The 14,450-nt window shown below is 53.9% G+C and overlaps 2 protein-coding genes across 8 annotated transcripts; one reads left to right on the top strand and one right to left on the bottom strand.

Annotated features, from left to right (window-relative positions):
- The first annotated feature begins 2,209 nt into the window (after positions 1–2,209).
- On the top strand, positions 2,210–9,143 carry LOC132074308 (malignant fibrous histiocytoma-amplified sequence 1-like). The gene is made up of 9 exons (XM_059474040.1): positions 2,210–3,168; positions 3,786–4,077; positions 4,498–4,684; positions 5,602–5,792; positions 5,893–6,380; positions 7,548–7,705; positions 8,199–8,358; positions 8,803–8,873; positions 8,974–9,143. The coding sequence occupies exons 1-9, from the start codon at positions 2,210–2,212 to the stop codon at positions 9,141–9,143; spliced, it is 2,676 nt and encodes an 891-aa protein (XP_059330023.1).
- IRF7 (interferon regulatory factor 7) lies at positions 6,886–13,371 on the bottom strand. Of its 7 annotated transcripts, XR_009418598.1 has the most exons (12): positions 13,247–13,371; positions 13,011–13,173; positions 12,609–12,771; positions 12,445–12,527; positions 12,242–12,287; positions 12,032–12,136; positions 11,761–11,958; positions 11,521–11,652; positions 10,995–11,366; positions 10,716–10,834; positions 8,535–10,021; positions 6,886–8,436 (listed from the first exon to the last, which is right to left on the bottom strand). XR_009418598.1 is itself a non-coding variant. In XM_059474041.1 (11 exons), the coding sequence occupies exons 1-11, from the start codon at positions 13,267–13,269 to the stop codon at positions 9,875–9,877; spliced, it is 1,551 nt and encodes a 516-aa protein (XP_059330024.1). In that variant the 5' UTR covers positions 13,270–13,371; the 3' UTR covers positions 6,886–9,874. The 7 variants fall into 7 exon arrangements, 6 of the variants coding, with proteins under 6 accessions (XP_059330024.1, XP_059330025.1, XP_059330026.1 ...); XM_059474041.1 differs by having other exon boundaries at positions 6,886–10,021; XM_059474042.1 differs by having other exon boundaries at positions 6,886–10,021; positions 11,521–11,646.
- Between the last annotated feature and the right edge of the window lie 1,079 nt (positions 13,372–14,450).

Genomic DNA, 14,450 nt, shown 5'->3' with positions numbered 1-14,450 from the left:
TCACTGTGCTAGAGGAGTGTTTATGGATGAATCCTGAGCATTTTGGAGTTAATCTCCATTGGTTCTGTATGCTTCCTCTGTGGAAGTGCAGCCTGGATGGACCATAAGAAAGTGATAACTATGGAGTTGCTTTGCAGATTTTTGGAAAAGACACAGTACTAACTGCAGAAGAACAGCTGGCAGAGAAGTTTTCAAGCTAAACTTGGAGCTAGAATAGATATATGGAACGTGGCTGTGGGGGTGTAAATACAAACACAGCTGATAGATTTCTTGACAAAATAAAAATTCAGAAACTTTAATGACACTGTTGGTACAAGAATGAGAGAATGTGATCTAGTTGTGCATACATTTAGGCTGGGAATTGGACACCTCTGAATGTCTCAGAGGAGCAATTCTGCCATAACTTGTCTGTATACAGAATGAAAAAGGGTAGGTGGTGGGAAAAATAATTGAAAAATAAAAATTGATCAAATAATAGAAGCAACTACACTGTCTACCAGGAAGATAGTGTCAGTCTATTTCATTCCTCAGGCTGTTTCACTGCTTTAAATTCTTGTTTAATGTTACCCTTGAACTGGCAGTAAAGACAGCAGCCTATCGCAGGATGTGTTAGGAGTGCCTGCACTGTAAGACCTGTTAAATTTGTTACCTCTGCACCTGCCATTGCCTGAGGAGTGCTGAGACAGAAAATTACACCTTCTGCATGAACTTTCTACTGAAGTTACATGAACAAGAATACTGGTGCTTTCATTCTGTCTGCCATTAAAATAAAATTATCAAATTGTAAGCTGCCTCCTGGGAGAGGCAATGAGAAACATACCTAAAAATACCTCTTCTGGTATGTTCTAGAAAACAATGTACTCTGTATACTGCTTGGTTGGGTTTTTTTCCCCTTTCTGACTGGCCCTCTTGGATCAGATGCTATTACCTGTTTAAGGGAAGAAATCTTATTTATTCAATACATGCAGTAGTTTGGTAACAGTATAACCTCTTTTTAGGTTTCATTCCTGTGGAAGTGTGATGATGCCAAAAGCTTGTTCAGCACAGGCAGGGAGGGATGCTGCACCAGCAATTTGACTCAGGACCTACTCTGCCACCATGGTTGTCCCATAGGTGACCTCCAGTACTGCTTTTGGGACATAACCCTGGCCCTGCCATCTGGCCAGGAAATGTTCAGGTTCTTGGGAGCTGCTCTGAGGTTGGATGGAGAAAGAGGGTGGGGTTCTCTGGCCGAGCTGGGGGAGGCGGGAGCGGCACCAGAGGAGGAAGTGAAAGGGGGAGGCGAGCGCCGGGAGGATCCTGCTGGGGCCACGCTGCAGTCATGGCCCAGCCCAGAGCCTGTGAGTAGCTGCCCTGGCTCTTCACTGCTCAGTGGTGGTGGGAGTTCTTTGGCTTGTCCCTGAGGGAGAGACTGGGCGTGTGGGAGAGGGTGAAGGCTTGCTTTCCTGCTGGGCTTGGAGCATATCCCACGTTTCAGTGGTGATGCTGAGAAGTGATGAGTCAGTCCTGAACTGGGTGCATTGCATAAGGGGATGCCATGCTTGGCGTCATGGGAGGAAGTGAAAAAGGGAGAGGAAAGCAAATCTAACCATGTTTTGCTCTGGTATCGTGTGATCCCCATCCCATTGACGCTCTCCTCACCTGCAAATCTCTCTTCCCTAAACACTCTCTGTCTGGGGACGTTCACAGTCCTGCCTGTGTTCCTTGTCTGTTGGGGAACCCCAGCATCCCTGTGTTCTTTGCCCAGTCTCCCAGGGCTGGGAGCATCCCTGCAGGGAATCACAGCATCGTCTGGAGGGGGCAGGATGTGACAGAGGAAGTGTCTGAACTCGCTGGCCCTGGCCTCAGTGCATCCCCATAGCTGTGGTCGAGCTATGGGCTGGGCGCGAGTTATTTGGGGAGCAGCTGTCCTGATGTTGGCTCTGCCCCCGCAGTCCACTGCTGGGATTAGAAAACCCAGTTTTGGGGCAGATGCATCTGTGGCTGCAGCTCTTGCAGGGCTCAAAGCATGAGAGCAAATCTGTTAATGTGACACTTGGGCTGCAGGTCAACATCTGGTGGGAACTGTTCTTGCATCTTCAGTTCCAGCCAAGATGTTCAGCTTCAGTTCCTCTCTTGAGAGGACACAGAAGCTGTTCAAGCAGTAATTGTGGTTGCTGTTCAACCAGCTCATCTGCTTTTCCTTGCTGGCCAAAATTATCCCAAAATCATGCAAATAAAGAAAAAATGGTCTGCAATTCCAAAGGTCAAAGTCTCTTTTAACCACCTTCTCTGTCCCACATGTCCAGGTCAGGAGCAGGAGGACAGATTGCATGAAGTGAATCTCTCTACCCAGAGGCTGCGTGTTCTCCCTCCCTCAGTCCTGAGCAATTCCATGCTGGAGAGCCTTGACCTCGACAGGAACAAGCTCAGGAGCATCACTGGCATTTCTAAGCTTTGCAACCTCAAGAAGCTGATACTGTCCAAGAATGAGTTTGTGGACTTTCCCAATGAAATCCAGAGCCTGGTCTGTTTGGAGAGGCTTGAGCTGAATCAGAACCAAATCCGGATCATCCCAGAGGGGGTTTTCTCCCATCTTCCCAGGCTTAAGCACCTGCGGCTGAACAACAACCGTCTGTGTGCCCTCCCCAGGGACCTGGCAGCTTGTGGGGGCAGCCTCCAGTACCTGAACATCTCCAACAACCTGTTCCGCACCTTCCCGCAGCCCGTCCTGCAGCTGGCACGCTTACAGGAGCTCCATGTGCAGAACAACGCCCTCCGTCAGCTCCCCAGGGAGCTCTTCCAGGGACAGTCCCTGAAGACGTTTAAGGCCAGCAGGAACCCTCTCCGCGAGCCGCCCAGTGAAGTGTGTGCTGGTGGCATTCGGCAGATCCGGAATTACTTCAACCAGCTTCAGCATGGTTCGGGGCAGGAGGACAAGAGGGTCAAGACCATGTTCCTGGGGGCCTCGCTGGCAGGGAAGTCCACCATCTGCAGGAGCCTGAAGCAAGGGCGATCCAAACTGGTGCCCAAGGACGAGCGAACAGTTGGGATAGAGATCAGTGAGTTCCAGATTGAGGACTTCACATTTCTCTTCTGGGATTTTGCTGGCCAGCTGGAATACTACATGACTCACCATGTGTTCATCACCCCACAGGCGCTCGTCATCCTCGTCATCAATCTTCACATGTAAGTGCTGAGCTGGTTTGGATTCCCGGTAGAGTGGGAAAACTAAAAAGGAGCTGGCAAAACTTTGTATTGCACAAATTCACACCATTTCCACTGGACCTTGAGGCGTGGTCTTCTCACCATTTGGCATAGCTGGTTCTCTCTCTCCCCATTTTTGCAGATCAACCTTTTAATCCACCAGCTCTGTCATCACCTTGCCAAAGGCATCTGTTTGGAAGGGTTAAAATAAGTATCAAGTCCTTATGTGACAGCTGAACCTCATCTAAGTGGACTTGCTTTCTGCAAGAAGCAAATTCCTGTGATCCCTTCTGTATCATGTGGTGTTCCCTGAACATGGAGGGAGTATGGGGCTTGGGTTTGGAGCTACAGAGGGATGCTCTTGTCCACAGCAGGGTTTGGCTCTGCTATACCCCATAGCTTAAGGATGGGGAACTGAAAGATGAGCTTGGATACAGCCCATGTCTATGGGCTGTATCTCAGATTCTGAGATCTGAGCTCTTGTCCAAGTGAGCTCCTGGGACAGGAGAGTGTGTGGTCAGGCCTGTACTGGTGGAAGTTGGTTGGAGATCCAGAGGGTGAGATGTGAATTTGGGATTTTCTTTTTCTCCTTTCCCCAGGTACCAAACTAATGACAAAACTTTCAAGGAGCTCGTTGGTTTCTGGATCAACAACCTGTCCATGCGAGTCCCAAACTCAGTAGTGCTTCCTGTGGGAACCCATGTGGACTGCTGCCAGGAGCAGGAGGTAGCAGAGAAGACACATGACATCATGGCCAGGATCACAGCCATGCTGGCAGAGAGAAAAAGCAACCTTGCTCACTTCATCGACAACCTGGAGGGCAGTGAGGACCCCAAGTTTTATGTGGACCAGTGGGAGAGGCTGAAGGAGATGGAGAGCTGCATGTTAACCGTAGGGCTGAGATTATCCTGGGCTCTGGCTGGCTGAGGTCACCCTGCTGTCTCTGGCAGCCCAGTGTGCTACTGGCTAAGGGGACCTGGTGCAATTGCATCAGGCCACTGCTGCAGCCCCTCCCCAGGCTGGGGTGAACGTGGTAACCCCTGGCTGTGACCTGCAGGGTCCTTGTCCTTGTAGGTGATGGGCATCTCCTCCTGTGGCTTGTAGCAAGTGCCTGAGGAGGAGTGTGAGGGGTGACCAGGTGATTTTCAGGAACTGCTCTAGAACAGAGGTGTGAAGGAAGTGCCTCTGAAGCTGAGCCAGTGGCTTCTCTCACCCTGGTGACCTCATGGGCCTTAGGTCCTTCCTTTACCTCACAGGCTGAAAAACTCCTCTGGGTGTGCTTTTGTCAGGTATATGCTTCCTCTTTTCCAGATCTTAAACTTCGTTGCTGTCAACTGCACGGATCACCGTGCCATCAGGAAGCTCGAGGCCACTATTTTGAAGCATGTGAGGAACGAGGAGCTCTTCCCGGAGGTTGTCCGAGTGCTGCCGCCCGTCTACCGGCAGGTGGAAGCTGCCATCGCGGATATTGCAGGGAGCGAGGAGGTGGCAGACCACGGTGAGCGCTCTGTCACATCTGCCACGCCTTTCTGGGAGGAGCTTCTGTCCCGTGCCTGGGACGGGCTCTCTCCAGGGCTGTCCTGAATTGGGGATGGGCTCCCCAGTGCTTGCTGCACCCTCTGGCCCTGTCTGTGTGGCAGTGGGGTCACTGCTGAAGACCTTGCAGTGTTCATGCTGAGCACGCCTCACAGGTCTGGTGTCTTGCTTTCCAGTGATGTTTTTCGTTACCTTTTCCCTGTAAAAGCAATTAAAAGCATCTTGCAGGAAGGAACTCCACAGCTTTAATGCAATGTGGTTTTCAAATCTACATCCTGCTAACCTCATTTAATGGCCTCTACGCTTGCCTAGACCTTTTTTCCATGTGTCTTGTGACTTAGCAGAGCAAGCAGGCAGCTCCAGCCCCTTGCTTATACACCTAAAGCAGGTACTAATTCCACCTGTGACATTTATTAATTATTTCCCAGTGACATCTCTGGCCCCTCTGGCCACTGTAAGATTATAGAACAAGGAGGAAATGCTTTCCTTTTGTGGACATAAGTCAGATTTTTTTGCCTCTCTACATTGCTGAATGGCACTCTGAGGTTTAACTGGCAGTCTGGGGTTTTCTGGCTAGAAACAAACTTGCTTCCTCAAACAGTAATAGGAAAAAAAAAAACAGTATTAGCTTTGTTTTTCAGAAAGTCCTGGCAGGTTGTTCCCACTGCTGAGGCAAGGCAAAGTTGTGGGAGTTTCAGGGTGTCAGCTGGACAGCTGAGGAGAGGCAGAACATTTTTGGTCACAGTCACCAAGCACACTGATCCCAGCTACTTCCCCAGGGATAGCATAGGTGACATGGGTGTTTGGTGGCATCTGAAGCATCTGCCTTGGAATGCTGTGTCTAATAGATGCATGCTGAGCTCCTGCATCTCCCTCTAGGCATGATGGACCTCCAGTACCTGCTCAGCAAACTCTCCCAGAGTGAGAACTTGGCCAGCCTGAGCAGAGAGCTCCTCCAGGACATCTTGCGGTACCTCCACCGCATCGGGCTCATCGTGTGGTATGAGGAAATCAAGCAGTTGGAAAGCACCGTCTTCCTCCAGCCTACATTTCTAATAACCATGTTCAAGGTGAGAGTGGGGATCGGGACCATCTCTGTAGAGCCCAAGTTCTGCAGCTTTGCTGGGCTCCTCTCACTGCCACCTTGTCTCTCCTTCTCTTCCCATGCAGCTCCTGGTGCGGCACCAGCTCGTCCAGCAGCTGGAGAGCATCTCTTTGGAGACGCTGATCGGGGAACACGCCACCATCAGAGACAGGGCCAACTGGGTGTGGACCTTCAAGTCCAAGGCAATGCTGTGCCACCAGGCTGTGCGTGCCTTGGTGAAGCACCAGCTCTGTTCGGAAGGCATGCGGGATGTCTTTGAGGAAATCATGGGACCCAGGCCTCACAGAGGGAGAGGGAAGCTCTTCAGCCTCCTGGAGCACTTTGAGCTCTGCATGGAGGTGAAGCACACTGAGGCACTCAACCCACAGGCCAGGGAGTTTGTGCCTGGGAAGCCATGGGAGACAACACAGAGCCAAGGCAAGTCCTGGTACTTGTTCCCAACCTATCTGAACCAGACAGAGGAAGTGTCTGAGGTCTGGGGAGGAGATCACTCCGAGGACCTCCACATCCGTGCCTACTTCTCACCTGAAATACCTGAGGGCTTCTTCCAGAGGTAAGCACTGGTTTCTGGCCATCAGTGAGGTGGTGGGATTGAGTTTGCTTGGTGCAGTGCCAGGATGACTCTCAGCAAGTCCTTGGCCTCTTGAGACTGTGTCTGCTGAGGCCTGAGGCTGGGAGTCAAGATACCAGGCTGGCTGCTCAGCTGTGCCTCACACGTGTAGGGCCCTGGGTGAACCCCTTGTGATGTTCACTGCCTGGCTGTGAGCAAAGGCCACACTCCTTCTGGTTCCCCTTTCATCTCAAGGGGTGTTTGGCTAATCTGTGTCCATCCAGGCAGGCAGAGGTCTCACAGTCTCACCCAAGAATGTTCCAGTTTCTATGGGTGTTGGAATTGTACCAGATTTTGGAACTTGTCCTGGTTTTCTGGACTTGTGTCTAGAGTTTTATCTGATGGTGTTGTGGTTAAACCCCAACTGGCAACCAAATACCACAGAGCCACTCACTCACTCTCGCCAGCTGGACTAGGAGATAATCAGAAAAGTAAGAAAATTCATGGGTTGAGATAAAGACAGTTTAATAGTTGAAATAAATTATTATAATAACAGTAATAGCAGTAATAATATTGTAATGAAAAGGAAATCAGCAAAGAGAGAAATTAAACCCAAGAAGAACAGGTGATACAAATAAAAAACAATTGCTCAGCACTAACCAACTCATGCCCAGCCTGTTCCCAAGCAATGGTCCCCCAGCCAGCTCTCCCCCAGGTTTATATGCTGAGCGTGATGCCACTCCATATGGGATATCCCTTTGGTCATTTGGGGTCAGCTGTCCTGGCTGTCCCCTCCCAGCTCCCTCGCTGGCAGGGCAGCCTGAGGACCTAAAAACCCTTGATTTGATGTAAGCCCTGCTCAGCAGCAACTAAAACATCAGTGTGTTATCTACATAATTCTTGTCCTAAATCCAAAGCATGGCACTGTACTGGCTGTTAGGAAGAAAATTACAGAATCACAGACAAAACCAGGACAAGATGGCCAACTCTGGGAGGATCTCTTGGTTTAAGAGGCTGTTTCTGCTGCTTGAGCTTTCAGTAGGGGAAGGTCCTCACTTGGTGTCTGTTCTTACTGAAACTTGGTTCATATTTTCAAGTCCCTCCAGTTCTTCCAGCATTAGGGATAAGCTAGGAGAAAAGTGATGAAAGCCATGGGCAATTTCCTTGTAGGTTCCTGGTGAAAGCTTGCTCCTTCTATTCCACACACTGGGTGGCCAAGGTGACCTGCCTGCTTGTATGCAATGGCAAACCTCTGCTGATCAAAGAGAATAACCAGAGGGCCTACAGCTACCTGGAGCTCCGCAGCAGAAAGCCATCAGAAAGGACAGGTAAGATCCTGATCCGTATTTCATGACTCCCAACCCCATGTGTCTCCTTAGCTCTGCTCCTGCCACCTCCAACCCTATGGGAAGTGTCCCAGGAGGCCTCTGCCACATGCCCTAACCTGGCCTGGGTCCACCAGCAGTCCACTTAAAGGTTTCCCATTTATCCATGGAATTTTGTTCAGGACTCTTCTAGAGATATCACATGAAAGTGGAATGCCAAGTTTTCATACTCATCATGGAGCAAATGGGTTGTCCTTCCCCAGAAGGCCCCAGCAGTGAACAGTCTAAGGCTGGATCTTCTAGTGATAAGCAAAAGGGGCCACCCAAGTTGGGGAGCTCTTCCAATGTATCATTAAATTCCTTATGGATGTTTGGTTAACTGGGGATGGAGCCAGTCTGACAGTTGAGGCTGTGGGTTGTGTGGGTCACCACAGAATGTCCTGGGCTGCTGTGGCTGGAGGCTGTAAGAAAGAGACATTCTCTTTTTGCCTGGAAGGGTTCCAGTTTGCCTGGGATTTCCTCGTGGCAGTTGTGCTCATCACCCAGAAGCTCGCTGAGGAGTGGCCGGGGCTGCACGTGTGTGTGAAGTCTCCCTGCCGAACGTCCGGCTGCCCCGCAGAGTTCCTCTGGCCAGACATGGATGGCACAGGTGCCACGTACGTACACACTGTGCCCTCCCGGCAAGGCTGGGACCCAGTGGTCACTACTGCAATGCTGGTGAGCCTGGTCAGCTTCTAAAAGACACGTGAAATTAATCATGAAACTCACCAGGCACCACAGTGCCCTTCTCCCAACCATAGCAGCTCGTGTCCCATGTGGTGTTCACACTTACTGGTGTGGGAAATTGGAGCATGGAGGGAAAGGTGAAGAAGCTGAGACTCTGGGGCTCAGGCACCTAATGCTCACTCTGGACATGTCCCTGTTTCATGAGGAGCTGAAGGTGCTCAGGCACCTGGGAGGGCAGCAGCTGTCCCACCAACAGCTGCACCTCAGGTCAGGGTGGGAAGAGCAAACCTATTCCATTAGCCTTGGCATCACATTCCATGGGAAGTGCTGAGAGCAGCTCCTGCTGCTTCTTTCCTGGGCTTTTTCCTCCACAGGACAAAGGAAGACGTTAAAACCTGCGGGACGTGTGGGCACCGCTTTGGTGCAGAGCTGCTCCTGCCCAAAGGTGAGCCCAGTGTCCCGAGTTTGTGCCACAGCTGTGCTAAGGGGAAAGAGGGCTGAGGGTTTCATGGGGCTAAGGGGCTAAGGGTGCCCCATTCCCACAGTACCCAGGCCACTGGAGGAGCTCCCAGCACAGCCCTCTGCTCACTATTACGTGACAAGCTACGGAACCACCACCTTTAGGCCCAGCAGCATCCAGGTCACTCGGCAGGTAAGGACACTGCTACCCCTCCTTGCCCAGGGACCAACAGTGATGGCCAGGCTCCTGAAATGAGGGGGTGCAGTTGCCTGCAGCCTGGGGAGGGCACACCCCATCTTCAGGCAGCCCTCTGGTTTCCACACTCCTCCCTGAGATGCCACCCCCTCTGCACCACTGAGCTGGTGGTCTGGGTGTTCCATGTTGTACTTACTGCCTTATTTTTCCAGAACATCTCCAGTGAGTAACTCTGGGCGGTGCTCAATGAAGAATTACTTTTGTTCAGCCCAGGCCAAGCTGTCCTCAACACATTCTGCTTGTGAGTTATGTTTGCAGCCTTTATGCAGGAGAATAAATGCATTGATAAATGCATCCCTTCACACTGGGAAGTCACCTCATCCACTCAAATTTAAGGGGAAGAAGGTGCTGATAAAGCTCTTTGATACCAGCCCACCCCTGCCAGCAGGGACTTTGCTGAGACAAGGCTGGGCACGGGCTCCCATGGTTTTGGGGGTAGAAGGGGGTGGTGAAGATTTCAGACTGATAGCAGAGGCAGATATCCAGGCAAGAGAGAACTACATTTCTATATATATTTCTTTTAACTTGGAAAAAATAAGAAAATACATCTGTAAATTACCACACTCCACAGAAACACCCACTAGAAGCTGACAGAGAGGAAAAGGAATGTGTGAGCTCCAGGACTGGTCACTGAAGTCGTCCTCAGGTTGGGGGGTGCTGGTTTGCAGAGCCTGGCATGCCCAGTGGTCCTGCTGCCCGTGCCAGGGCCATGGGGAGCGGGGCAGGAGGGCTCAGCCCAGCTGCATGTTGTACTGCTCGATGAGCTCCATGAGGTCGAAGGAGTTGGAGAGCTGCAGGCTGATGGTGCGGCTGTCCAAGGAGGAGGCTCCCTCCTGCAGCACCTGCTCGTACCAGTACTCACAGAACTTGGGCACCAGCTGCAGCAGCAAAACATCGGGGTTAGGGGCAGCTGCCTGATATAGCTGCAAAACCTGCATGACCCTCTCCTCCTGGAGGGAGAAGATGTCTGGGGCACCCTTTGAATGCCCCAACCTGTGAGGGTCCCTGTCCCTGGGCAGCTGCCTTCCACACCATCCCACCCAGACCCTGAGTGCTCTCTGGCCCATTCTCCACCCATGTTTTCCCTGGTCCCCAAGGGTTCCCACCCTGGTCATGCAGCCCCTCATGGCACCAAGGGTCTCCCTCCCCTGTCATTCAATTCCCCCACCTCTTTCAGCCCCCAAGGTACCCCCACCTTGGGTATCCAGATGTCCATCTGCTCCAGATCCTGAGAGCTCCCAAATCTCCATCTCCACTGCACACTGAGGGCCTCCCTCCTTGTGCACCCAAGAACTCGCCTCCCCTGGCCCCTGAGGCTCCCCCTGCCCAGTCCCTGAGGAAACTCCATCACCTCTCTATCACCTAGGAGTCCCCATCCCTGGGCACCCAGAATCCCACCTGCCTCAGTCCCCAGGGGTCCCTCTTCAGGCACCCAGTCCCTCCATCTCCCACCCAACTCGACCTCGAGGGTCCCCCTCCTCAGGCACCCAGAGTCCCAGCTCCCCTGGCCTCCATGAGTCTCTCCCCTTCCCTGGGCAGCAGTGGGATAGTGGTGGGTTTTGGCTACTGCACCTTGACCAGGATGAGCTTGGACTCCTTAGGCTTGGCATTGGAGAAGGCCTGCCCAAAGCAGAGGTAGATGGTGAAGTCAGGGGATCGCCGCCTTTGGCCGTTGCGGAAGTCCCTCAGCTCTGTGAGGCAAAACAGGGCTCAGCTTTGCGGTGAGCCTGGGGGCACAGAGGGGCTGGGAGGGTTTGGATGCTTGTAACATGCTGGGGCTGGCTCCCATGAGCCCCAAACCAGGCTGGGCAGGTAAAAACACACGGGGAACTACGTGACACCCCTACACACCTATGCAAAACTCATTGAAGTCAAAGATGGGCGTTTCCTGGTCCCGGCAGAGCAGGTTGGGTGGGGGCTCCTCGCCCCCCTCGAGCTGCCGGGACAAGGCCCAGAACACCTTGCACTTCTCCCGGCGGGTGGCAAAGACCTTGGGGGCACGTAGCTCCAGCTGCAGCCCCGCGATGGCCAGCAGCTCCTCGGTGATGCGCCGCTGCTTGCGGTCGGGCAGGCCGGCGGGGCTGGGGAAGTGCACCACGTGCCAGGGCCACGGCTGGCTGGGGTGCTGGTACGTCAGCAGGCAGCGGCTGCCCTTCACCACCTCCCGGTGGAGCTCCTTCCCCCGGTAGTAGATGGTGACATCCAGGATGGACATGATGTCATCTGCACCAGGAAGTGATCAGCAGCTGCATCCTCCAAACCGAAACGTTCCCCTTCCCCAAAGCACCCCCCAAGCATATTTACTGCTAATAACTGTTAATAACTGTTAATTACTCTTAATAATAATTTATAGCTATTAATAATTGATAACCTTCACCTGTGTTATCCACCAGCAGCTGTGGCTGTGGCACGGGGCTGGCGGTGGGCACGAACACTGTCGCCTCTGCTGCGTACTGCATGGGGACCGTGCCCTCCGTCAGGTGGCACAGCGGTGGCATGGCCCCTGCAGCTGGAGATGAGCAGCACTGTATCACCATTCCAGATGCCACCCTGGCCTGTTCCCACCCCATTATGGCATTCCCACAGCCAGGGCCAGATCCTGTCCCACGGCACCCACCTGTCTCCTCTGGTGGCATGAGGCCCATTGGTTGGTAGGTGTCCAAGGTGGGTTGCTCCACCGTGGGCACCCACTGTGGAAATGTCGTGGGAGGGAAGCAGCTGTTCTGGCTGGTGTCTGTGTAAGGCTGGAGCAGGGTGTCCTGGTGAGGCTGGAGCACAATGTCCTGGTGGGGAGTGTCCCCTGCAGGGAAACCACCTGTGAGAAGGTGCTGGGATCACTCACCCAAGCAGTCACCAACCCTGCACCCCACGAGCAGAGCTGGTCTCACCTGCGGGCACCCAGGATGGGGCCAGCGAGTCAAGGTCACGGGGAGAGATGTCACACTGCTGCAGCAGCTCCTCCAGAATCGAGAGCTCTATGGGGTCAGTGCTTCCTGAGGGGGAGCACAGTGGGTAGGATGTCTCACAGCCACAAAATCACTCCCAGCTGAGCCTAGTGGGTGTCCTCCCCCAAAAAAGATTGTGGGACTAGTGCTTACCTGGGACAGCAATGGCTGAGGCCATGTCTTGGGGGTGGAGCTCCAGCTGGAAAGGGAAGGAGAATGGAATCTTACTGCTGTGGTTGCCAGGCACCCAGCCTCCCCCAGCCCACATTTTGGCCAGGTGCTGGGCTGCAGCTTAGGAGCAATGCTTGTCGAGTGGCAGCAGGGACCTCCCCGGCCTGCTGTGCCCAGCCAGCTACCTGCAGCTGCTGTTGTGCTGCCTTCTGGTCCACCACAGGGTTGGGGATGTTGGAATCTCCATCCTTGCTGTCCTGGAGGGTGGCTGAAAGGAGAGCACCAGGAATGGGAGGCCCTGAGATAGCCCACCCCATCCAACACAGCCCCTCCATGGGGCGAGGCTCACCTGAGACAATGGAGAAGACCTTGTGGGGGTCATCACCACGCTTGGAATGGTCCTGTTCCAGCTTGAACAAGTGGGTGCTGCTCAGGGCACAGCGGAAGTTGGTCTTCCACTTGGCCGGGTCCTCAGAGCCTTCTTCATACCGCCCACTGACCTTTGCCCAGCCCTGGGGGTGCAGGGAGGGGAACGTGGGGTCCCTGGCTCCATGGCTCCATGAGAAGGGAGGTTTCCAGGGATGACTGGTCTTCCCCCATCTCCCCAGCTCCCACCTTGAAGACCTCAGCTTGCTGCTGGTCACCATCCTACCCCACACACCTCGAAGACCCTGAGGCTGCTGCTGGCGACCCCCACCCCGCCCACCTTGAGGATCTCCACGTCCCTGCTGGCGACACTCATGCCACCCACCTTGAAGACCTCCAGGTCGCTGCTGGTGATGTCCTTCCTGGCGTTGTGCTTCCAGGGGACACGGAAGATGGTGTGGGCAGAGTCGATCCAGCGCAGTCCCCGGTAGCACCCGCTGTTGATGGCGTTCAGCAGCCACTGTCCGAACCGCAGCTTCTGGGCTTCCCTGCGGGCGGGGACCGTCACCGGGGGGAACCGGGGCCACCCGGGGCGGGCCGGGGGTCCTGGGCGCCGCTTACCCCTCCTTCTCCTGCGCTGCCATAGTGCCGGGTCCGCAGAGCCGCCGTGCCGTGCCGTGCCGTATCTGCCGGGTGGTGACCTCGGCGCTGGGGGCGGCCGCCTCTTTCCCGATCCTTTATCCGCCCCTCCCGTTTTCCTGGAAATCACGTGTCCCTTCCGAAAGTGAAAGTGCCGCCGCTCCCGGTGGGGCGGAGCCGCCGCTGCCGGAGGTGCCCGAGCGATGCCCCGGCCCCGGCCATGGCCGCGTCGCTGCGCACCCGGCGCACGGCCCTGCCCAGAGTATCTCTAATTAAAATTAATAAACCGGACCTAAAGCTGAGCGTGGGAATCCCGCAGCGCGGGGGGTCGGCCGCACCCGCTCCAGCCGGGGCTTCCCGGAGCTGGAAACCCCCGGGCCGTGTCCAGATGTTTATTTTAATCCTTCTTCTCCCTACTGCTTTGGCTTGCCCGCCAAGGCCGTGTTGCCAAAAATGACAAACCAACAAAGGCCAAAGTGCGGCGGGCAGCGCTCGGCACCGAGGCAGGGGCGAAGCAGCCCATGGCCCCGACAGGATGGGGGTCAAGGGCAGCAGGCAGCGACCGCCCGGCTCTTCCCTGAGCCCTTTGAGCTCTGTGGGGAGCAGCAAAAACAACCCAAACTCCCCGAGAGGTTCCTTACTCAAGGACCAGGAAGGGGTGGAGGGGCCAGTGGGGCTGAAGCGTGGGACTGCAGCCTTTTCCCCAATGTGCAGCTTGTTTTTGACGAAATTTCTTTTCCCAGAAACTCCCTACTGCCTACTAGGCACTCTGCATGGTTTTCCAGAACACTGCCTGTTGTTTCCCAGGAAATTCCCCACTTCCTTCCTAAAAAATCCTCCCTTGCTCTCCAGGAAATTTCCCAGTTGCTTTGCAGGCTATTTCCTCCTTGTTTCCTGGGAAATGTCATTGTTGCTTTCTAGAATCCTCCATCCCTGCCTATGATTTTTCCCTCTCCTTAGGGGATGGATCTCCATTCCTTTCCTGGGAAACTTCCACATGACTGTTACTCCCTGGTGAGAGGAAAGCTCATGTGTTTACAAACAATTTGCTGGGTGCAGGTTGGGTGTTAATGTCTTTTAAATGTGTCCCAATGTCTCTGCTGACTTTGGGCAGCAGGTGTGTAGCAAAGTTCAGGCTGATCTGCTCCTGAAATAGACAAGGGTCTGAACTTTAGGGTAAAATGGT

Source organism: Ammospiza nelsoni, chromosome 6, assembly GCF_027579445.1.
Source record: "Ammospiza nelsoni isolate bAmmNel1 chromosome 6, bAmmNel1.pri, whole genome shotgun sequence".
In the NCBI taxonomy this organism is placed as follows: domain Eukaryota; kingdom Metazoa; phylum Chordata; class Aves; order Passeriformes; family Passerellidae; genus Ammospiza; species Ammospiza nelsoni.
Note: the sequence above shows the minus strand (reverse complement) of the source record. Positions and strands in the feature narration are given on the sequence as shown.